This window comes from Hoplias malabaricus, chromosome 6, assembly GCF_029633855.1.
Source record: "Hoplias malabaricus isolate fHopMal1 chromosome 6, fHopMal1.hap1, whole genome shotgun sequence".
Classification (NCBI taxonomy): Eukaryota; Metazoa; Chordata; class Actinopteri; order Characiformes; family Erythrinidae; genus Hoplias; species Hoplias malabaricus.
In genome coordinates, this window is record NC_089805.1 from 39,769,074 (window position 1) to 39,792,935 (window position 23,862).

General features: G+C 40.5%; 1 protein-coding gene across 1 annotated transcript; it reads right to left on the reverse strand.

Moving 5' to 3' along the window:
* Window positions 1-5,637: 5,637 nt before the first annotated feature.
* Window positions 5,638-23,475, reverse strand: ldlrap1a (low density lipoprotein receptor adaptor protein 1a). The gene is made up of 9 exons (XM_066675885.1): window positions 23,265-23,475; window positions 18,181-18,323; window positions 16,727-16,839; window positions 15,619-15,733; window positions 13,401-13,473; window positions 12,908-12,976; window positions 11,259-11,380; window positions 10,587-10,621; window positions 5,638-6,613 (listed from the first exon to the last, which is right to left on the reverse strand). The coding sequence occupies exons 1-9, from the start codon at window positions 23,323-23,325 to the stop codon at window positions 6,484-6,486; spliced, it is 861 nt and encodes a 286-aa protein (XP_066531982.1). The 5' UTR covers window positions 23,326-23,475; the 3' UTR covers window positions 5,638-6,483.
* Window positions 23,476-23,862: the final 387 nt, after the last annotated feature.

Sequence of the window (23,862 nt, forward strand, 5' to 3'; positions counted from 1 at the left end):
TTTAGAAAACAAAATATTGTGATAGCAGGCTCTTGTGGACATGTCTTCAGTTGGCAGACAGTTAGGAAAACAGGCCCCGAAGCCCTGTTCAAACAGGAATCAGTTTATATGCCTCTGCTCCTATAATTGTGTTGCCTTTTGGATTGAGAAAGTTTCTGTCTAATTTTCTTACTCCAAACTCGGCTGTACTCCTGATATTTTACTCTCACGTGGATAGACATCACTTCACCGTATTTTGTCACTTATGGGAAACTTCACACCAGTTATTAAACATTTTAAAAGTAAAGAAACAAACAGTGGACGAGTTAGAAGGACGTCTCTCGGTCTTGGGCTAAATCATCGGCTCCAAACGTAACCTGGCAGAACATTTCCAGGAGGAAAAAGAATGACAGCTACAGGTAACGTGTTTTATACATGAATGTGTATTATGAACTATAAAACATCATTGTTGTCCAAATAAAAACACGTATCTCCAATAAAAATGCTCCAAAATGTCTTTCATTGCTGTGGTAAGTTGCTATTTTTGAGATACAGGTTTTTTTTGGACAGCAACTTTGTGATGCAGACATTAGAATCTCTCCCTCCAAATAACCTATTCCAACCTGAACAGCCCCTCTGCGTGCTGCTTTAATTTTAACGTGAAGCTTTATGTAGCCCTTGCCTCATAATAATTCATCTCTCCAGCACCACCTGGGGCTCAAGTGCTCTTCCTGAAGCAAACATACGAGACGTCGGCTGCCGGATTGTGATGGATACAGTAAGAGCGTATGTACACTTAAGGCAAGCTTATGTGTGAAACTCATCATCATCCTTGAAGCATCCATAAAATGTGGCCTTCAGCTGAGCTGCCTTCCCCTTCAAAGCCATCTGTTTGACTGAGCACAAAAAACACATCAGATCTGTGGCCCACAACAAGAGCATCAATGCCAAGAAAATGAGAAGATTTCTCAAAGAACGTTTAAGAGACGGGTCACGCATCCATGGGTTATCAAGTCTTCACAAATACATATATCCATTACTCTTCTGACCCTGTCGAGTTTATCTTTGGTAAGTCTGACTAAATATCATTAACCACACATTGGCAGGTCTACACACACACACTCGTCTTTATACAGCGTCAAGACGTCAGTGAGGAAGATGGATCCCCCTGTTGTTTAGCAGGAGAAAGCATTTGGAGAGAAGGAGGCGATGGGATGGTGGAGGGATGCCAAGTTTTTGTCGCAGGAAGCCGGACAGTGATGGACGATTAATAGGGCCTCCAGTGTGTAGAAGGGGATTTTTTGGGTGTGGTCCTGGGCCCAAACTTGGAATATTCATTACTCCAGTTAAGGTGTCCATTACTTGTGTCTTTGCTTTTATTGCAGTTTCTGTTCATAAAAACATTCACTTCATCTCAGTAAAGAAATGCAACACAGCGTGCAGAAAATTACTTGTCCCAGATTAACTTTCTTAAAAAACTTGGTGCAGTTCTTAGAAAAGGAAAACATGGGTGGATCAAGGAAGACAAAGCAAGAAGACTTGAACTGTACAAGACAAATGTATGAACGAGGAGTTGGTTTGTACAAAACGTAAAGAAATCGTCCGATAAACAAAATAAAACATTCGTCTGGAGAAGGAATAAAATGAAAGGGAAATCATTACAGACTGAGATTTAGGACAGGTTTCACTCCCGTTTCATTCTATAGAAGTCATTGATTTGAAGTCATTGCTCAGGATGGTAGAGGTGGGCGGGTCGATCCAAATATCGATACCAACACTGGTATTGATCAATACGCGTGGAAAAAGATCGATACTCAAGCTTTTTTTGTCTCCCGCTAAAATCTTGGTGTATGGCGTTATTTTTGTGCCACAATTCTGCACGCGATATTTTTTATTATTATGTTATTAAGGCTACATGCATTGCTTTGCCAATATTTATGGCAAAAAAAAAATGAAATACTCTTTTGCTATACCTAAATTGCGAAGCATAGTTAAATCAAATACACACTAATATATGCAGGTGTACGTTACTACATTAGAGTTATAGCCAACAGAGTTCTGAATAGCTAACCGCAAGGTAACTTTATTGCAGTATTAAGGTTCTTTCAGGAAGTTATTTAGATACAAGCGGTATCGGAATCATTATCGGCGATACTGGCCCTGTATTTACTTGGTATTGGATTGATACCAAAACTCCCGGTATCGCTCACCTCTACAGGATGGTAATGCCCCAGAGAAGAGTGTTAAAGCCTTTCTTCAGGTGAGAGTCGACAAAAGAAGAAGAAATAAAAAGTCAAGGATAGGGCCAGAGTTTGTACAGATTTTTTCTCTTCAACTTTAAGTTGAAAAAGATATTAATAAATTAGTTTGGTGTCATTCCTGTAATGTATTTGTGACCCATCATTTTCCTGTGAAGGGCATGATTTTGAAGTGTCCTATTTTCTCTCAATATTTTACTTTTCTACTGACCTTACCCTTCTTAATACAAGTGAATTACTTCATATCTAATCTCCTCAGAAGCAGCTCCTTAAGCCTTTTTAATCCACGTATAAAAGAAATATTATAAAAGCCGTTTACAAAGTAATAGGTTTATATTGGTCCTGTAGATTGCCCTTCTGGACCACGTCAGGATATTTCTCTCCTGCCACGCAACATACCCTTTCTTCTGCTGCTTTTCATTTGTTTCACCGAACTCCTGCCTGAGACAGGTGCACTTTACCACAGTGGCTTAGAAGAAGGCAACAGTAAGGAAGTAAGAAAGAGCGCTGAGACAGAGTTCTGGACATGGAGAGGAAAAACAGACGTGGGCAAACGTCTCTGGACCCCGACTCCATGCATTTCTGTAACGAAAGGGATGAACGGGGGGGTTGTTTTCCCTTCATTTGTTGTGGTATCAGCTTCAACCCTCGTGGAAATGTTTGGGTTTTTCCCATTGATTCAAGGCTTCTTTATGAAAGTGTTCTGCAATTTGATGGAGAATGTGCTATAGCTGGTTCTATGTAGAACCTTTTAGAAAAGGGTTCATCTCTTGTTACAAGCTTGACATCATCACAGTAGAGGGACCGTCTTTGGAGCCATAGGAACCGTTTAATCAAGCTAAAGGTTCTTCAAGTCTTCACTGCTCTCCATAAAACCACTTCCTTAAATAAAGAACTCTTAGAACCGTCATTTGTGAGTGTGTAGAACCTGGTACATTGTTCTCTGGAGTGATGGAGATCCATCCACTGCCTTTGGGATGAGTTTGGGAAAAAAAAGAGGTGTCTGCAAAGGTTTAATAAGGCACTGGCTCACAGTTAATGCTCAGACAGCTGGTGTAATTTTAAAAACACGAGGCTGAATGTACGTTTCTAACGAGGACAAATGGTGAGAGCTGGAAACAGAGGACTTCAGACTCGAGGCGAACAATACTAGAGCGTGTGATTGAGCATGCGCATCGAGGGGGGGGGAGCGTCCCAGCTTTCCTGGGTCCGCGTGTGTGCCTCCCCCACGTTTTCAGACACGTTTTATTGTAGATAGAGAGTGTTAGTGTGTGTCAAGAGTCCTCTGGAGGACTGTGCGTCACATGGTTCAACCCACACACACAGTCCCGGGCTCAAAACACATGCGCTAACACACACGCTTACACGCACAGGGCTCGTGGACTTGTGAGAATTTATCTTGACAACTTACTTAGAAAACCTGCATTATTTAAGATTGACTGCGTCAGAGAGGAAGGTTTCCATCTACTGCTCAAAAGAGCGGCGATGAAGATTGCGAAACAGAAGAGTAGTGAAGCCTAGCTGAGCCACCATCCGCATGCAAAAGACTATTGAAACAATAATTTATATATATACACACACACACTGCAAGTTTAAACACTTGAAGAGGCTTCATAAGGAGTGATCTCTGCTATATTCCAGAGCCTCAAGTATGGATCCATTGATTAATGTTTGTACATTCTCCATAGACAAGTGTGATGTGTAATTAAATGCCCTTAAACAGCTCACACATCTAAGGTCACCATGCCCGGTGCTAAGCATTCATCAGAGGGGGATAAATTCCAAATCTCCTGAGAGATTTTGGGATATGAAATAAGAATTGTGATCTAGATGTGAAACATCCAACAGCGGTAACTGATCTCACTAATGTCCTTGTGACTGAATGCTATCAAACCCTCATAGAAATGTTCTTAAATGTAGTGTAAAGACTTCCCAGAGATGTAACTACAGCAAAAGAGACCATTCATTCATTATCTGTAACCCTTATCCAGTTCAGGGTCGCGGTGGATCCAGAGCCTACCTGGAATCATTGGGCACAAGGCGGGAATACACCCTGGAGGGGGCGCCAGTCCTTCACAGGGCAACACAGACACACACACACATACACAGACAGTCACATGGAGGAAACCCACACAGACACAGGGAGAACACACCACACACCTCACAGACAGTCGCCCAGAGGAAACCCACGCAGACACAGGGAGAACACACCACACTCCTCACAGACAGTCACCCGGAGGAAACCCACGCAGACACAGGGAGAACACACCACACTCCTCACAGACAGTCATCCGGAGCAAACCCACACAGACACAGAGAGAACACACCACACACCTCACAGACAGTCGCCCAGAGGAAACCCACGCAGACACAGGGAGAACACACCACACACCTCACAGACAGTCATCCGGAGGAAACCCACGCAGACACAGGGAGAACACACCACACTCCTCACAGACAGTCATCCGGAGGAAACCCATGCAGACACAGGGAGAACACACCACACTCCTCACAGACAGTCACCCGGAGGAAACCCATGCAGACACAGGGAGAACACATTGCACTCCTCACAAAGGGGTCACCCAGAGTGGGACTCGAACCCACAACCTACAGGTCCCTGGAAGTGTGTGACTGCGACACTAACCTGCTGCACCACCGTGCCGCCAAAGGAGACCAAAATACCCAGTTAGTGGAATGTATTAATAATAAGTAAAATTAATAATAATAAAAGGTGTACATTTCAAACTTAAGAGGAACACTACATACATTATTATTTTATTTTACCTTAAAATTACAGCTAAACAGCTATTATATCTGTAAAATGCACTATGTAACGTAATAACAGGCATCACTCAGTCAGTCAGTGACTCAGTAACAGACATCGACTCTCATAGGCTCCTTCTGTGTAATCCAGCAAATAGAAAAATCCTTTCACTGTTAAAAAAACAACAAAAACAAAGGCCAGACAGGTAGACAACCCCACAGCACATGTGGACCACCGTGAAGAATAACAAACAGGTCGGAGGGTCAGTCATTTTAACAGCCTTGTATAACATGCACCCTTCAGATGCACTCCACTGAGAGCTATAAGGGCAGGAGATAGAAGAGAAGCTTTTATAGGCAGTGGGAGCCAACAAACCAAATAAAGCACGATGCTGCACCACACCGGTGCTGCAATGTGGGGTTGATAACAATCAGACGTCGAGAAGTACACAAACACACACCTTGAAAGGTTTAAAGAAAGGGGGGAGGGCGGGGAATTAAATAAATAAAAACCTTGACAGGGTATGTGCATGTTTTGTGTGGTTCCTGTAAACATGACATGAACGTATCAGGTGCACTGTGAGGATATACTGCCCCCTGGTGGTCCCCCCAAAAAATAATACCTTACACAATTCGTATCATTGCTATATTTATTAAATTTTATATACACCTCAGGAAGTATCTTTAAATTATCGTGATCATGATACAACACAGTATTCACAACATGAGGGAAAGCCCCTACTCATAAAAAACTGCAATATACTGAAAATATATATTAATATGTTCTATTTATATTTTGGAATATACGAGATGTTGCATTTATCCCATCTCTGTAGGGCTCTGCTGGTCCAGCTCCACTACACAACTCTACAAACGTGTTGATGCGTGAGCAGGACACTGACTCAAACTCATACATTAAGTCCATCGTCGTGGTCAGAAGGATTACAGCTCGTTGACAAAACGATGATCCTAAAAGCTATAAATGATACAGAACACAGTGAGATAGAGCAAATGTGTACACAATATGTCCAGATGTATACAGACACTCTATTTGCTTTGCTGATCTCACAAGCGTACGATCACACGTTTGGAGCCTTCAACAGAACTCTTGGAGGTGTTGGGGGAGTCCTTCGGGATCGGGAACTAATCATCCAACTTCAGTACCTGACCTCACTAAGGCTCTTGTGGCTCTTGTGCTCGCAGACGTCGAAGAGTGTAGGCTGTTGGTGATCGAATTCACTGTGAATACCCTTGATGACATAAAGCAGGAAGGATCAGCAGGTGTCCGTAGGCTTCTGGACATAGTGTAGCTCAGAGTGGGGTGTGGCACAGGAACACTTTCAGAAAAATCACACTATACTGCTTTGGTCTTTGTGTTTGTCTCAGGCTGGAGTGGACCGTCCAGTTCAACGCGGCTGGCTTCTTTATACTAAAACCAGCCGTCATCAGCAGCGTCAACTGTGTTCTCCGTAAAAGTCCATGCTCAAAGGCTAAAGAGGTAATCGGTGGTGGGTGCGTTACCATTGGCTTTGTCGTTCTCTGGGTCCGAGCTTTTGCCCAGTGGGGTCAGCCCAATGTCCAGGACCTGTGGGTTAGTACGGGACTCGGCAAATCTGGACAGAGAAATACAGCGGCGGGTGTGAGACAAAGGACGGAGGAACAGATGCTAGGGACTGGGACTAGGACGATTAACACCTGACGGCTACTGTTAATGTAAATACTTATTGCTCATTTATTATTAACTACCAACTACTTGTATTAGGAAGTGGGATGTGTAATGTATTAAAAGGTGATCAATTTACTTGACATTGGAATGTTAGAAATTTGGGGAACAATATTATTAACAACAAACAAAGACACACAAAAATAAAATAATAATAATAATCTAGTTTTGTTTTGATTTGTTTTTCTATTCAGTCATTCATTCATCTTTTCTGCTGATTCCATTATTTTAATCATTTTCTTTTATTTTCTAACTGTATTTTACGACATTCTACTGTTTTTTTACAGTAAAAAATGTATTAAATTAACTGAATCTGCAATAGATTCTCCAAATAACTGGGTACAAGGTAGGGATTTGCTCCCCAGGTCACCACCAGGGGTCAGTTACTTGAACAGGAATTAAGCCTGAACTTGGACTGTAGAACATTCTGGAAGGAAGTCTTGATTAAATGGAAACTTTAGTCCAGGGTTAGGTGTAATCCCTGACTGGGAAAATCCCTGCCATTGTCCAAGATGCAGTGTCATTTACCAAGTCAGACAAACGCTACGGTGAAAGTACAGTCGTCAGAGACCACCTTTCATTCATTTGATTTGATGCCCAAGTGATTTTCTCTGAATCTCTGCAGCTTCGGAAATGTCTCTTGTTTCCCACTAAATCTTTCACCTCCTATAAAAAAGGGGATTATCGTATAGGTGATCTCTTCCAAGGCGGTCTCTGACGTCTGTACATTCCTAAGCAACAGTACGGCCATTTCTGTAAATCAATGTGTGTAAAGCAACAAAGCATAACACAAACACTCAAAATCGAGTAGACTATGTTTTAAGAGCAGGGCTGCACAACAGATCATCTCCTATTATTATTATTATTATTATAAAAATAGTGTTTATTGATATTTTTTATATCACAGAATGCTACAGTATTTAAATTAGCCCCCAGACCAACCACAAAGCTGTTGGCTGGGGGCCTCCGGACCATCACAGACGTGTGTGATCTAAATAATATTTAAATTTGCTGAACGTAAAGCAGGTCTACCTGGTGTTCACTGCTGACAGTTTGTCTGTAGAGTGCAGCCCTGTGATGGAGGTGTACAAAACTGGAATAAAATGAGTGCCGTGTGGTAAACAGTGACCATGGTCTTTTAATGTCAATGGGACATGATGAAGGCCTTTCAACAAATGCAAAAAATGACAGACGTCTAGAATCATTTATCCTGGGAGACACAAGACTAATGACAGAAAGGGAAGCGGATGGATCATGTCATTAAGGTAAGGGTGGGGTTGGATTAGACTACACCACCATTATTACCTGGAGAGTACTCAAAGCTATCCAAACTGCAGCTAAGAACACAGAGAGAGTAAACAGTCAGAGGATTTAGTGGTGAACATATCATACCTTTCCTTTCCAAAGCCTGGTCATATCTCACAGGAACAAGAAATAAAGAATGAACGATACAACATCACTGACATTTCTCAGAATTACACTGAGCGGGAGTAAGTTGATGCCGTGTCAGTAGATGGCGCTAACAAACGTTTACCACAGTCATCAGAGGAAGCGTACTGCGCATGCGCATGCTTCAGCTTAATGGGAGACAGTAAAAAGTCAGTTGGCAGACTGTTTAGAAAATTAATTAAGAGCAGTCTTATCACAGACTTTGTCGGCTACAGAGGTTTCCCAGATAAAAATCTTTAAAAACGCACATTTTCTAAGTTCTCGGTTTATTTTATTTGTTTATGTATGTATTGCTTTGGAAAACCACCTTTAAAAAGGTCCGAGAACTGACAGAACGTAAAAGTCAACACAAATATTAAGACTTACGTGTTTTCGTTTTTCTACAATGTAATAAAATGCAGATATTTTCAATGGAGGCAGCCAAGGAAGCAAGATGTTCAATATTAAGAAACTGTTCCTAAACAGCACAAGCGTTCAGACACATACTACATTTACTTGGTGCTGTTCTTGTGTTCCCAGCCCAAGGTCTTATTTTAATCTGTCAAAACTGAACCAGGTCCCAGCCCAATAAAATAAGCAATAAACTGTGTTAGTGTTGTTCTATCAGAAGTTTGAGAAGGTTTTGTCCTTGTCCTGTACTCATTTTGGAAGCTTTTGTTATCAAACTGTAAACCAGAATTTTGGAAAGACTTGTGTTTGGAATGTTTTCTCGTTCCCTTCCCCCCCATTTTGCTGTATGTATTTGAAAAGTACAGCAGCCACAAAATGGACACAGATCTCTGTATGCGTGTCTACACAGTAAGAGAAATGCTTCCCATGTGGATATTGAATATTCAAAAACACTGGTTTCCAAAACGTAATTACACCGTTTACTGAGGTCTACCCACAAAAACAAGCCTGACTGACAGAAAGAAAATGGTATAACCTTTATATAAGAAAGTAAAGTCCTGTTACTGAACACTGAAATCTGGTTGTTATAAAAAAAACTCCACTGTAGTCTTGAAATACATGTTCTTGGGGAATTTCAAACTGTCTTGCTGTAGGAATTTGGAGTAATGTGATGGCAAACACATGCTAAAGGCTTGTTGAGCTCTTCATAAAAGGGGAAGACTAAATACTTGAGGGGGACACAAAGACATGTATTTTTCTCCAGGCCGTTTTAAGGACACCGTGGAGTTTCAGCAGCTGAGAAATATTGTATAACCTTTTGTACAAGCCTTTTTATTTTAATTTTTTTACATTTACTACATGTGAAATTATTTAATAAATCCAGAGCTATTCTACTGGTCCAGTTGTGGTTAAATTTAGATACAGTACACACAGACCAACCATTACATTATGGTACATACCAAGAATTCCAGCAGCCCTGCTGTGTCTGATCCACTTGTACCAGCACAACACACATCAACACACCTCCACCACATCAAATCACTGCGGTGCTGAGTATGATCCACCGTAAAAATAACACCTGCTCTGTGGTGGTCCTCTGAGGGTCTTGACCATTGAGGAACAGGGTGAAAGGGGGGAAATAAAGTATACAGAGCACCAGATGGACTATAGTTTGTAATTGTAGAACTACGAAGTGTTCCTGTGTAGCGGAGCTGAGAGATTGGACTGTGGGTGTAGAAATAAGGTGGTCATAATGTTATGGTTGATCAGTGTGAATTGCAGGTATTGTTTTCAAATTGTACATATGTATATTTCAATTATAAAAAAATGTAAAAACAAAGTTCCCAGAGTGATGATATGTGACTTATCAACATCCATCCATTATCTGTAACCGCTTATCCAATTTAGGGTCGCGGGGGGTCCAGAGCCTACCTGGAATCATTGGGCGCAAGGCGGGAATACACCCTGGAGGGGACGCCAGTCCTTCACAGGGCAACACAGACATACACACACACATTCACTCACACACTCACACCTACGGACACTTTCGAATCGCCAATCCACCTGCAAAGTGTGTTTTTGGACTGTGGGAGGAAACCGGAGCACCTGGAGGAAACCCACGCGGACACGGGGAGAACATACCAACTCCTCACAGACAGTCACCCGGAGCTGGAATCGAACCCACAACCTCCAGGCCCCTGGAGCTGTGTGACTGCGACACTACCTGCTGCGCCACCGTGCCGCCCGCACTTATCAACATGTTAGTGGTAATCTAAGCAGACCTTAGCAGTGAGAGAGAAAATTAACACATCAGTTAAACACAACATTTCAGACGTGACTTTTCCTTAAAAGTGGTACACAAACAGTCAGAAATCAGAGGGCTGTAGCAGAAAGCTCTTCTCATTCTTTTACACTTTTCAAGGACCTGCCCTTCCTGCTCCAAGTGGAGGAAGATTGGGAGGATAGTGACACAGAGATACAACTGGTTACTAGTATGGATAAGTGTGTGTGTGTGTGTGTTTTACCTTGAGAAAGCTTCATCCAGACCATCATCTAACTCCTGTGGAGAAATATATATTTAAACATATTAACTCATATTAAACATGTTTTTTAATTTTAATTTAATGTTTTTTTCAAGGCATTAAGCCTTGTCCTGGACTACACAACATTTGGATTGTGATGTTTCCATTAAAAGGGGGATACAGTCCAGGACTAGGCTCAATCCTTGTCTGGAAAACCACCCCTTAAGGTTTTGAAAGGGTTCTTGACTTGGAAATTCTAGTAAATACAAGTTCATATAAAGCCTCTTAAACATGTAGCGTGTTCTTAACATTTTTTCAAAGGTTCCTCACATTCACACAAAATGCGTCTGTAAACAAGCATCCTCTGAAAGGTTTTTAAGAGGTCCAAAACTGTTCTGTTGTAGCATGAAAACGTTGCTTTATAATAATTCCTAGAAGAATCACACAAGAATGCTGGTGAGCTCTTACTAAATAATTAGTTTAAATAACCTGTGAAGTAATATATAACGTAAACTCTAATTCAAAGCCCCTTTACTGTTGAATCTTCACATAAACAAATGTCATTTCCTTGGCTCTTTTGGGCCATTAAATGTGTAGAGTTCCAATAGTGATTTTTTCTGTGAGCCTAAAACCGAGTAAGTTTGTGTGAAGACAATATCCGAGTTTGGAACTTACCCAGACAGTGTTGTTGTTTTCAGGCTCGTGGTGGTTGTCCATATGGGTCTCCTGGTTGTCATTATTTTCCAAAACTACCACAGGGCTGTCATCAATATCCAGCAGAGTTGCTGTTGCTGCGTCTAGAGCCAGAATATGACATACTCTTTAAGAGACATTCCATTATTTCTGCACGCATTTTCTAACCATTCCAACATGCCCTGGCCTTAATGGCTCTTAGTGCCTGAGGGAGCCTCCTGTAGAGTTTCAGTCCTAAAAACATGAATTATAGACGCTAGTTAGTCAGTCACTAGGTCCTTAGATGTTAATGAAATTCAACACAGAGGCAGGAAGATTGCATCAGTGTTAATGGGCACACTCTATGGCCAAAATTATGTAGACACTTATCTGAAATAGAGTTCAGATATTTCAGCCACACTCACTGCTGGGAATTGCATAAAATCAAACACAATTCAAAGACCACAGACAAAATCTGGCATTAGAGTGTGTCATACTGAAGAGCTCAGTGCCTTTAACTGTGGCATCTGCCTTGCTCAACTCTAAATGACACAACAGCTCACCTATTACTCATTATATTACTGACCATCAGTGGTAACTCTGAGGACTCACACAGGTATGCAATGTCCCAACCTACTGAAGGACTCGTCAGGCTACAGATTATTTAAAACGCAATAAAGCACCAAGTTCAAACAATTATAATTTAGACAGCAATGCATTATCCTGAGGGGAAAAAAGGGGTAAAATGAAAAACCTTCCACTGCTCTCAATGTATGCCACATTTAATACGTGCAAAACGCTTCAGTATTTTGGCAACACATTTTTTTCCAAAACTACCCTAAATCATTTCTTTGAATGTTAAAAAAGCTGGACTTTAACTGTTATTCCATGCCTGTGTCTTATTCAGTAGGAATTTGAATGGCATGAGAAAACAACATTCAGGGAAACTGTCCAGGAAGTGATACAAACCCAGTTCCAGTACAAACTACGCAGACTCCTGCGCCACTTGACAACGAGGAGTGGCATTTCTGAATCACAGTGCCGGCAGGAATGACCTAATACACTCCAGAAACTCTCAGGTGGAAAGACTTTATTGTACTCCTTGATGCAGTGTCCTTGAAAACTCTCAAAACATTACACACACACACACACATACACACCTAATATATTGTAGGGATTACTGTTTAGTTATTGCCATTTTTCTTTGGGTGAGCCAGAATAGTACATAGCTACATGTAATTACACCGTTGCACAGCCCAACGCTGAGGGGTCATGGTGGCTTTAAGCACATGTGCAGCTGCTCCAAAGCGTGCAATTTAACTTCCTTCTCTTCAAAGAGACGTGTCTACAGAGTGTACGTAATCAGTTGGTTAGGCCCTTTCTGGCTTTTACAATGGAAAAAAAAGACAAATAAATAATCAAAGTTATTTAAGTGTACATTAATCATCACATAATAATTCATGTTTGTTTGGTATAGTGAGGCGGACCACACCCGTGCCCTTCACACAGAAGGGTTGAGGAGGACCACCAAACCTTGTGCCAGAATCCTAACACATCTGTAACCACATCAGAACTGCAAGACACGAGCGTCTATTAAATACCACAAATGTAAATGCCTATAGACTATACGCATAAGGCTGGGTGGTCAGTACCTGTTCCTTTCAGACTGATCACACTTGTCTCCGAAGCTGTACTAGATTTTACTTCTTGCTGCTCTTTCTCTGTGAGGAAGAAAAAAGAAGAAATACATGTATTATTATTATTATTATTATTATTATTATTATTATTATTATAACGATTAAAATGAGCTATTAATGAGTATCAAATATACAAAACACTTATTAAACAATGGTTTTGAACATTTCAGATAGCCTCTGATATAAAATAAATAAATAAATAAATTCCCCATATTTTAGAAAATCCAATCATCCCCATAACCCCATAAAAAGAGAATTAGAGAATAGTGGTCAAACTGAAACTCTCTTTAAAGCTCAACAGTGTCAGTGGCCTTTACGATAAAGACTCCCCTAGGACAGTGGCCCGTCCAATCAGGCTGACAAATGACGGCTCCGCTGGAGTCGGAGCTCACACAGCAGTGCCACTCGTAGTGTGGACAGCTAATAGTGGCTCTTAGTGGACACACACCTTCGCTGGCATCCTGCCAGGAGTCAAAGGCCATTTTGAAGGCTTGAGCTACAGTCAGTGTTACAGCCTTGGCCTGGGAGAGAGGAAGAGAGAGAGAGAGAGAGAGAGAGAGAGAGAGAGAGAGAGATGGGAGAGGACAGAGCTCCATTAACACTATCAGGCTTTTAAATTTACATTTTATTTTCATGATGAGTGCTTTAGTAAGGCTCACATTTAAACTGGCATTAAAATGTTCACAGTGTTCCCATTGTGTTCATCTGAGGATTAAATTTATACTGAATTTAAACAGAACAAAGCGATATACGTTGGAACTATGAACATTTTCTGCATAATGCCACATGCTTGAATTCCATCCAAAAAGAGTTCATAATACATAACACAGAAGGATTTACATGTCAAAAGTTTAGAGACACCCCTCTTCAAAAACTCCTTTCATACATTATATATGTTCTTTTTAATGATCATTTTATACTATTCTCACTATAAATGGACCACGAAGAAGGCCTGTGGTATGGTCAGTCTCACAACCCGAGTCAAAAGAGAAAAAGGAGATTAATAAAAGTATAAAGGCCCTATAAGGTTTACTAGAGGGACAATAAGCCCTAACAGGCTGACTATGAGAACTGGCCAGTATTTCAGTACAGATAATTCATTCATTGTCTGTAACGCCTTAAAGGCTAAGCACCACTTAATGGACCTCCATGAATATTTCACATTATTTTAGTTACTGACAGATATAAGTATGAATTAAAATGAAAATAGCAGCTTAATTTGCTTTAAAACTGACAATTTTATTAAATTGACGGAAAAACCCGAGCTCGCTACGGAAATTCTTGAACACAACCGTGACGTCACTGGTGGACAACAGCTGAACAACGCCGCGGTAAAACACCGTTATGACTGACTGTTATGACAGTATCTAGCTAAATAACCAACATTATTCACGACAATAGCCTAGCAATAAGCTAAACTCAAATGTAGAGGCACCGTTATTCTTGTAAATGTGATCGAAGTCGAACTCGAATTCATCCGACACTATAAACCTCCGTAATGCAGCTACGTAGCCGAGTATAATCTGAGCCACCGAGTTTAGCGAGTCAAGCTAACGTTAACTAACACCAACTAAAACAGGCGAAGTGAGTGTCCTTACCCTGTTTACCTCCATGTTACAGAGGCTCTTCAACACCTTTCGTTGGTGTCCTTACATGCCCATATTGTTGGAAAAGCGCCAGTGAAATGAGCTACAGATAACGGAGTGAGCGGATGGTCATTTCCAAAGTGCCCGTTTAAAGTTGACAAATTTAGTCCATTTTCTGGATATTTTGGGATCTTTGGGCCATTTGTGCACAGGTGTCCCACTGTACATTGAATGATTGCAGCCAAAAACAACACACCTTTTCTTCATTGTGCATTAAATTAAGTGCAGCTTCTAGAGTTGTTGTCCACCATCTACGTCACAGGCAAGACGCCTATTAGAGTTTCCGAACACCGTTGGGGGGGGGACCAACGGTCTTTTTAACCTTATTCCTTGAATTAGTAAGAAATAACATTCTGACTATCAATAAACACAAGTTAGGAACTCAAATTCCACTGTATTTATTTGTTTGACACTTTCATAGCGCTGGTGCTTAGCATTTAACACCTCAGGGTCACGGTGGGTCCGGAGCCTATTCGGAATCACTGGGCGCAAGGTGGGAGCTCACCCTGGAGGGCCATTTGTGAACTATGGGAGGAAATCCTGGCGAAAACCCCCACAAACACAGGGAGAAGACACAGAATTCCTCACAGACAGTCACCGTAGGTGGGAATTAACCCACACCCTCCAGGTCCCTGGAGCTCTCTCTTCTCCAACTTCAGAAAGTTCATTCACTTTGTGTTATATTAAACTTGTGACTGCGTGATATAACTGTGGTAGAAAATGACTAGGGTCAGTTTAAAAGCAGTTGATTATAATAAGAGTAATCACAGACCTAGTCATTTTTTTAAACGTAGTGTGGAAAGGGAGGAGAGAGTGCCATAGTCTGGAAACAGACATTTTAGATTTGTAATATGCAGCAAAGTGATAGCATCTAGGTCTAAAACCTCGCCCTCTTCATCATGAGTGTTTCTGGCCCAGACTCTGATCCCTTTCTCTAAACACTCCTCTGGAAGGGCGAATCTGTTTCATTAAAAAAATAAATAAATAAAAAATTCACACAGTGCAGTAAAAGTTACTCACCACTTTCCTCTTGGCACAGAGGAAGGCGTGGCATTCCAGGGTTTCATTCTGCTGGTTCTGGGCGATGTAAGCAAACACTTTGTTGTGCATTTTGTCTGCTGTGCAATATGATATTCTAAAAAACACACATCTCAGTCAGGTTAAGACTAAACACATTATTATTATTATTATTATTATACATAAAAAACATGAATGAATGTAATTTAACACACAATTACAAATTGAATAGTGTCAGTTTCAGTACAGTAAACTATCCACAAACGGTGATTTAGATTTTTTAATTCGAAAGCAGTCTGAGGCAAGTATTGGATGTTTGTAATTTGTAGAAAGCTGGTGGAGAACGAGTTGTATACTTTAACAAATTGCAGTTACATGCATGCTGGCAGCTGCAAGCAATATCATTTCCTTGGAATTTGATGTGGACAGAGCAATTCAAAAACACTCAGAGAAAATAAAACAAATATTATTCTCACTTAATTAACCATCTATGTATTTTTACAGCATTCCTGTATAATTTTGCCAACTGTAATTGTTGTATTTACATGTAACATCACTGGACATAGTGTATACATTTCACAGCATCACCAAAGCAAAAAAGGTTTTCTTATAGAGAAATAATACTGTGTCACACATACAAACGCACACACAGGCATTGAGTCTTTATGACCTGGCTGATTAAAACTTTATGAGCACAGGGATGAGTTTTAATCAGAGAGAGGGATAGAGACAGAGAGAGAGAGAGAGAGAGAGAGAGAGGGATAGAGAGAGGGTTAAAGTGAGAGAGAAAGAGGGATAGAAAGATAGAGAGGGAAAGAGGGATAGAGAGAGAGAGAGAGAGAGAGAAAGAGCGAGAGAAAGAGAGAGAAAGGGATCGAGAGAGAGAGAGGGATAAAGCGAGAGAGAGAGAGAAAGAGAGGGATAGAGAGAGAGAGGGATAAAGAGAGAGAGAGAGATATATAGAGAGAGGATAGAGAGAGAGAAAGAGGGATAGAGAGAGAGAGGGATAAAGAGAGAGAGAGAGGGATATAGAAAGAGGATAGAGAGAGAGAAATAGAGAGAGAGAGAGAGAGAGAGAGAGAGAGAGAGAGAGTGGGATAGAGAGATTCACCTGTATATAGAGACACTCTCTATCAGCTGATTGGACACACTGTTGTAAAGAACGATTCCCTGAGGAGTGACCTTCAAAGCCACCTTGGGGAGCTTCCGTCCACTGGCCTTAGCCTAAAAATCATTGCAGACAAAACATACAGGAAAGAAATACACTATATATACAAAAAGTATTATGAGACCAACACATTACTCCTACAGGAGACTGACGTCCCATTCTAAATCCATAGGCAAAAGATTTTGTAGCATTTCTGTGGAATTTATAGCCCATAGACCCAGATGAGCTTCTCTGAGCTCAGACACTGATGTCGGCTCGCAAGCTCCATTCTAGTTCATCCCAAATAATGTGTCAATCAATGTCTCTTCCATCCCAAACTCAACCAACCATGCTTATATGAACTTTGTTGGAGTCGTGCTGGAACAGAAAAGGGCTGTACCCAAACTGCTCCCAAAAAATTGAAAGCATACAATTGTCCAAAATGATTTGGCATGCTGAAACGTTACGTTTTCCCTGCACTAGAACTCAGGGGCCTAGGATAATAGCATTAGTCCTCCTCCTAACCTGCAGTCAGTCAGGTTAACATTCTCCTGGCATTTGCCAAACCCTGACTCATTAATCAGATGTCCAGATAGAGAAATGTGATTCATCACTCCACACATGCTTAACACCACTCCATCTGATGTTTGTCATTGTGGTTAGTGATGAAAGGCTTCCATGCAGACACTTGGCCAAGGAAACCCATACCATAAAGCTCCTGCTACACAGTTTTTTGTGCACCTTGTGAGCACTCAGTGACCCTGCTCTGTAATTTTATGTGGTCTGCAAATTCATGGCTGAGTGGCTGTGGTTGCTAAATGCTTCCAGTTTCCAATAATAACACTCACAGTTGATCATGTTATATCTAGGATGGAAGACATTTCACAAACATTCAGTGAGCTCTCAGAATGACAAATTATATTGTAATTGTTTGTAAAGATAGATTGCATGGCTAATTAATGCACTTAATTAAATAATTAGGTGGTGTGTCAGAATACTTACATTTATAAAGTGTACTAATGAAAACTGTTATGTATAGTTACCAAAGGCTACTGTTTATATTTACAGAAAAAAATGGGAATCCAAGTACACAGTCACTATATGACGTTTTTTTTTATATATTCACTGTTCCTTCTGAGTATAGTGTAATCTTTAAGGAACATATCTGCACTTAAAGAATGTGGTTTACATCTTGGTGTTGAACACAACAGTAACAGTTAAACTCTTTTTATATATAAACCATCGTGCTTGCTTTATTGCTTTATTTAAATATTGCAGTTATAATTTAAATAATCTCATTTTGTGTTAAAACCGAAACTCAAATAGCTATTGAGGCAAAGTTTTTGTTTGTTGTTTCTTTGAACTGAAGGAATAATTATGAGAACTGCGAGCAACACTTTACTCCAGGCCATACTCACTGTGGCAACAATCCTCTTGACAGCGGCTGCTGACAGGTCTTCACCTTTTGGCTGGTCCACCAAAGTCATTCCCAAATGCCGCAGGTTAAATGTCATGCCCTCCACGAGGGTCTCCCTGGTGTCTGTCCAATTCTCTGGAAGCTCTGTGAAAACAGAAAGAGGTATGGGTTATGACAGAAGGTCAAAGAGTTACGCAAACAAACCACAAAGCCACATGCAACAGAAAACAACTTACTGTATGTAGAGTTAAAGTACAAGGCTGTATGTAAACACCAAAGCACCAGAGAAATGGGCTGGAAAAATATATTACACATTAAAAATGTCAATATCTGTCTCTTTGAAGCTGAGCCCGAGCCCCTGCGACTCAAAAACATTCCTGAAAAACATGATGTCCTTGCAGCCTTCAAGCCATCATCTTCTTTTCCCAAAATCATATCTTAACGCTGAAGCCCAGACGTACCCAGCGGTAATCACCAACCCAGCGGCGCTAAATCTCTGAGGATGAGCTCTTTATCTGAGGCCAGGTCTGGGTGACTGAGCCTGTGTTTATGAGAAACTGTGATGATCTGTGGAATGCGCAGATAAACCTTGATAACAGTCATGAAAAAAACCCAAATATGACCCAATTTTGCTTTGCGTGGGTGAACGGCCTCGTCCCTGCCTTTTGTCCTTCACTGTTCACAGAGTTCATCTCCACCTCGAATCTCCAAAAACAAAGTAACTTTACATTAGAAAGCACTTACTTCATTGCACCACAACACTGATGTCATGTTTGAGAGGAATCATACACCAGTTCTATATATAAAACCTTACATACCACAGACTTTTGTCTATACCCAAGAATAAAGTTTTGAAATAGTTGAGCTCAATGACTGTGGTTTCTTCAGTCTCTTACTGATACAAGGAGATTATAAAAGGACAAGGCCTGACTTATAGCCCCTCACCAGCATTGAAATTTCCCTCATTGATTTAAGGTTCTGGAGAGAAGAACTTCTTTTTTTTTTTTTGTATAATCTTCCAGCCTGCACCTCCAGAAATAATATATCCTGTGCTGAGATTATTGATGCTTGTCCTCCACACCTGGGAGGCATTCTCAGAAGCTCATAAACAAAGAGGGGTGTAATAACACAGGAAGAGTGATAGGCAATCTCACTAAATACTGATTAGTGGGGGCCCCCCAGAAGCCCTTAATCACTGCTGAAACCTGTACTTTATTCGAATGTTTATCATTGAGAGCCCAGTAAGGGTGGAGTGACCAGGGTTCCAGACTGGACACATTGTGAACTACTGCTAAACCAAAATTAACCAACAGCAGAACAGATATTGTTCTTGAACAGCTCCGATGAGATTTTTCTTTTATATTATGTTCATAATGTTTTTAAAGGTTTTGACCAATAACCACTCTGGCCCCTTGACCCCTCTTTGTTCAGATTAAGTTAACAGGAAATGCCTTGAGTCAGGAAACAACCCAAACATTGTAATATAAACAATAAGAGGATATCAGTTAGTCAAAAATGTAGGGGCACTTGGAATGCTAAGATTAACCTCTTTGTACACAGAGCAGAGTCAGGCACTAACTGGATTTGTTTTTGCAGTCATGCATATGTTTAATAAACACTGAAGTAACATCAATTAATATATTTCAAGTATATTTTAAGTGTCTAAAGCCAAGGAATACAAACAGCCACAGACAAATTGGATAGGGTTATGGCTTCCAGATCTCAGATTTCCTAGATTTTAATGTACGGAGAAAACCTTATTAAATTGTATAAATATATATTTAATTTCCTAATCCATGTCCGGAAGCCCATAAGCCCATGTTGATGTTGCAACTAGAGGTGGGCGGATCGATCCAAATATCGGTAATATCGATACCAACCCTGGTATTGGTCAAAACTCATGTAAAAATATCGATACTCAACGTTTGAGATAACAACCCCCCACCCCCCATCCACGTGGCAAAGAGTAGCAGTATCAGTATTGATATCAGTATTTACTTGGTATCGCCCACCTCTAGTTGCAACAGTGACTAACCTTCACCACCAATTCAGCCTACTTCAGTTGAAGTGATGTGGGGTGTTGTTACTGCAGACAGCTCGTGGTAAAATTAGATGGACATTGGCATAGACAAGGAAACAAAGCACTGGGTTGTTAATGCCCGTCTGGAAGTGGATCCAAATATTTAGTTTAAGCTGGTATGGCTCTCTTTAGTTGTGACATTTTAAAAGCACAATACCAAAAACAGACTGTATTATAGTAACTGAAATGTGTTTTTGAGTCGGAGGACTGCATGAAAAAGTAAAATAAGACAAATGCACAACTCAAAGCCTTAGTATATTCTGCAGGAATTAAACAACTCTGGAAGATGAGCAGTAAATCAGTGATTGGCTTTTTAATAAATGAAGCCAAAGGGCTGACCAGCTGCTGCCAGTGTGTTTCTCCCCCCCATCTGCATTAGATCGTCCACCTGTTTAATACGAGCAGGACACTGATGCAAATTCAGAGAGATCCAGAGACACTGCCTATAAATCTAACTCTAACCACCATAAAAAGGCCCAGTCCAGTCACTCTTCATTACACAACAAGCCGTGTGGTTTCACATTGAAGGAGTGTGATGTTTGAGCTCATCCCTTCATACACTGATGGGAAGTTGCTTTTGAGGTGACAGGTGTGTGGCTGGTTAAATGAGAAGAGCCATCATTTAACATCATGCTAAGATGAACTTAACCAAGACACAAAGCATTCATTCATTCTTCACCTTAATCAGGTATGGGGTGGATGATAATGGAAAGTGTAAGCAAGTAATTAAACTGCAATAAAACAGACTGCAGACTGAAGCCTTATTCCATTACTCAGACTTGGGTGAGCATTTCACAGAGCTTGAACTTGGCCATGAGTTTGAAAGACAGGTCTAGAAATCCTTCTACATGCATTCCAGCCTGTCGTCATGGTGTTAAGTCTTCTCAATCACTATACAGCTCTTAAGAGGTCAAGAGAGCTCTCCAGTTCCCACTGTTCCCCCTTTAGGAAAAAGTCGCAAATCAGCCAGAACTGTGAGGCTCCCAAACTGTACGTGCATGAGCTTATAGTCCCAACTAAACATACACTGGAGGCTGCATAATGGAATGTATTCAATATTCCTTGGGTATTCTGCACTCATCTAGCCATTATTCAATTAAGTCACCAAATCAGTCCCTCTTTACTAAGATGATGGTGGGAGCATAAAAGCTGAATTACCAAAAGAATCAGTAAAAAGATCCTTGAAAACCTCTGAACTAACTTTATAAAACATTTTAAAAAACAAAATAATATTTATAGCAGAATTACAATCAGTTTTTTAGTAGTCTCAGCTTTAGTACATCAAAGCCACTTAATGTATTTGGATGTAAAATGGTGGATTGGCAATGAAATGGTTCTGGGGTTGCCTACAACACTAAATATTTTATTTACTCTCTAATACCATCAGTGAAAATTAACACAACTTTACATTTTTGTATGTACAGTGGATAATGGTAAAACAGTGGGAAATCTGAATGTGTTCTTTAGGTTCTGTTTGGCCTAGCAGCACAGTGCATGCCAACTCTCCGAGCCGGAATTAACTTTTAAAATATTAATTTTATATGTTGAAGGCCAAACATTCATCTCAGCAGTATCTCAGAACATAGTCTCTGATTTTACGCAGCTTATTTATAACGGTTTTTCTAATCAACGTTCTGACTATATTTGATGGCCACCATTATGACGTCATCAACACTGTGGGGGATGGAGAGTTCTCACAATAAACGTTTTTTGAATGTTTTTATTTATATGCTAAAAAAGTAGAACCCCCAAATTTTAATAGAAAAACGTGACCAAAATATTTCTCAAATCCAGCTTAGACTCAGGAATCCTAAAATGGGCATGAGGCTTACTACCTAAGGAGAGCATTCACTTCAGTGGTCTACAACTTCTACTTTGAAGGGCTATTTTTGTGGCTTAGGTTTGGAAGCTTATCAACTGCAGAGTGAAACGTAGACAATGGTTTGAAACCGTTATAACGGTGTACAGCAAACTACCATTTTAAATACAGAAATGGTTGGTTTTCTATAATATATCCTTAAAATGATCATATGACTAAAATAATTTCATATGAGTAAATCATACGAGTAAAATATTCCTGATAAATTAAAAGGAACACTAGGTAGTATTTTTACTTTAAAATTACAGCTTTAAAATAACTGTGATGCCTCACCGACCTGTAATAGGGAGAATGTAGCCACTTCCATCGTTACTCTGTGGTCAGCACTTGCAAAAACTGCATTATGTAACTTATATAATATAAATCAAGTTTCAACCATAATAATACACTTCTGCAGTAGCAGATTAAAGGACATTTTCTCTGGAAGACAGAAACCAGTCCTTACGAAAAGTTAAACGTTGAGATGAAGATGTGAAAACAACAGCTTTGGGCATTTAAAGGAAGTAAACCCGCTATTAAGGGCGAGAAACCACAACAAATTCAACTCAGATACAAGGGGGCTTCAAACTTCTCCGTCCAAACCTGAAGGGAAACGTTACTTTCCACCTTAAACGCTGAGCACGAGCAGATACAGTCGGGCGTCTCACTCAACACATCCAGCACTGTTTAAGGTGGACCGACAAATTATAAAAAAAAGGTACCGAATTCAGGTTTGATATCACACCAAATATTCAGCAGGTGATAAATGAGAATAAACATAAAAAAAGAAAGATAAGCACAACATGTTAAACCAATTAAAGTAAGAAAAAAGGGTTTTATAACGGGTCCGAGAGGAGTAAACCAGTCTTTATTCACCGTTTGGTTTTAAATTAAAGTTTGTGTTGGTCTAGAACTGTGGCTTTATTCCAAACCACCCCTCACTCCCTACAAAAGTCTACTGCAGAGGTCAGGAAAGAAAGGATATTACACCCGAGTGCTGTGAATGTTAGACAGTGCCTGCAAAAGTCTTTAGACAAGTAACGCACTGCCCTTCAACTCCTGAGTAATGCACAACCAAGGCAGCACGGAGTCGTTTGGGACGGAGCCGTTGTTATTTTTGGTTAAATGTGTAAAGTTGGTCACTCACTGTGGTGTTTGCCTAATCCCGGACTCCGCAGAGCTCTTCCCGCCGACTTCAACACGTCCATCTCCAAGAAACACCGGGAACTGAAGCTGAAAAAAGGTGGGAAAAAAAAACTCGAGTCGCGCTCAACACAGCGACAGTCCCCGACTTAAACACCGCTCCTCCGCTCCTCAACTTTGTTTTGATGCTCAGATATCTGCCGCTTCAGCCTCCGAGGGGGCGGAGCTACAGCTGTCAATCAGGAGTAAGGTTAACCCTATCATACCCGGACATTACTTCATTTCCAATCTTTTAAAGGGAATATTCTTCACCCCTTTTTGTTGAATCCTGAAACAAAGTCATTCAGAAATGTTGAATGTTAAAGGTCTATTCTAGTGAAACGTATTGGGTCAGAATTTTCTGGTGGTCATGAGGAAGCAGAAATCTAAAAAGCTTCATAATTCTGTCTTTAAAGAGGTACACTATGTAATGTTTTTAACTGAACATAACCTCAGAATCATTGTGATCCTCACATATCAGATTAGCTTGTTTTGGAATGTGAATGAAATGGCTGTATTTGTGTTGAAAACACTGTGCCGTCTGGTTCCTTTGCACACCGTTT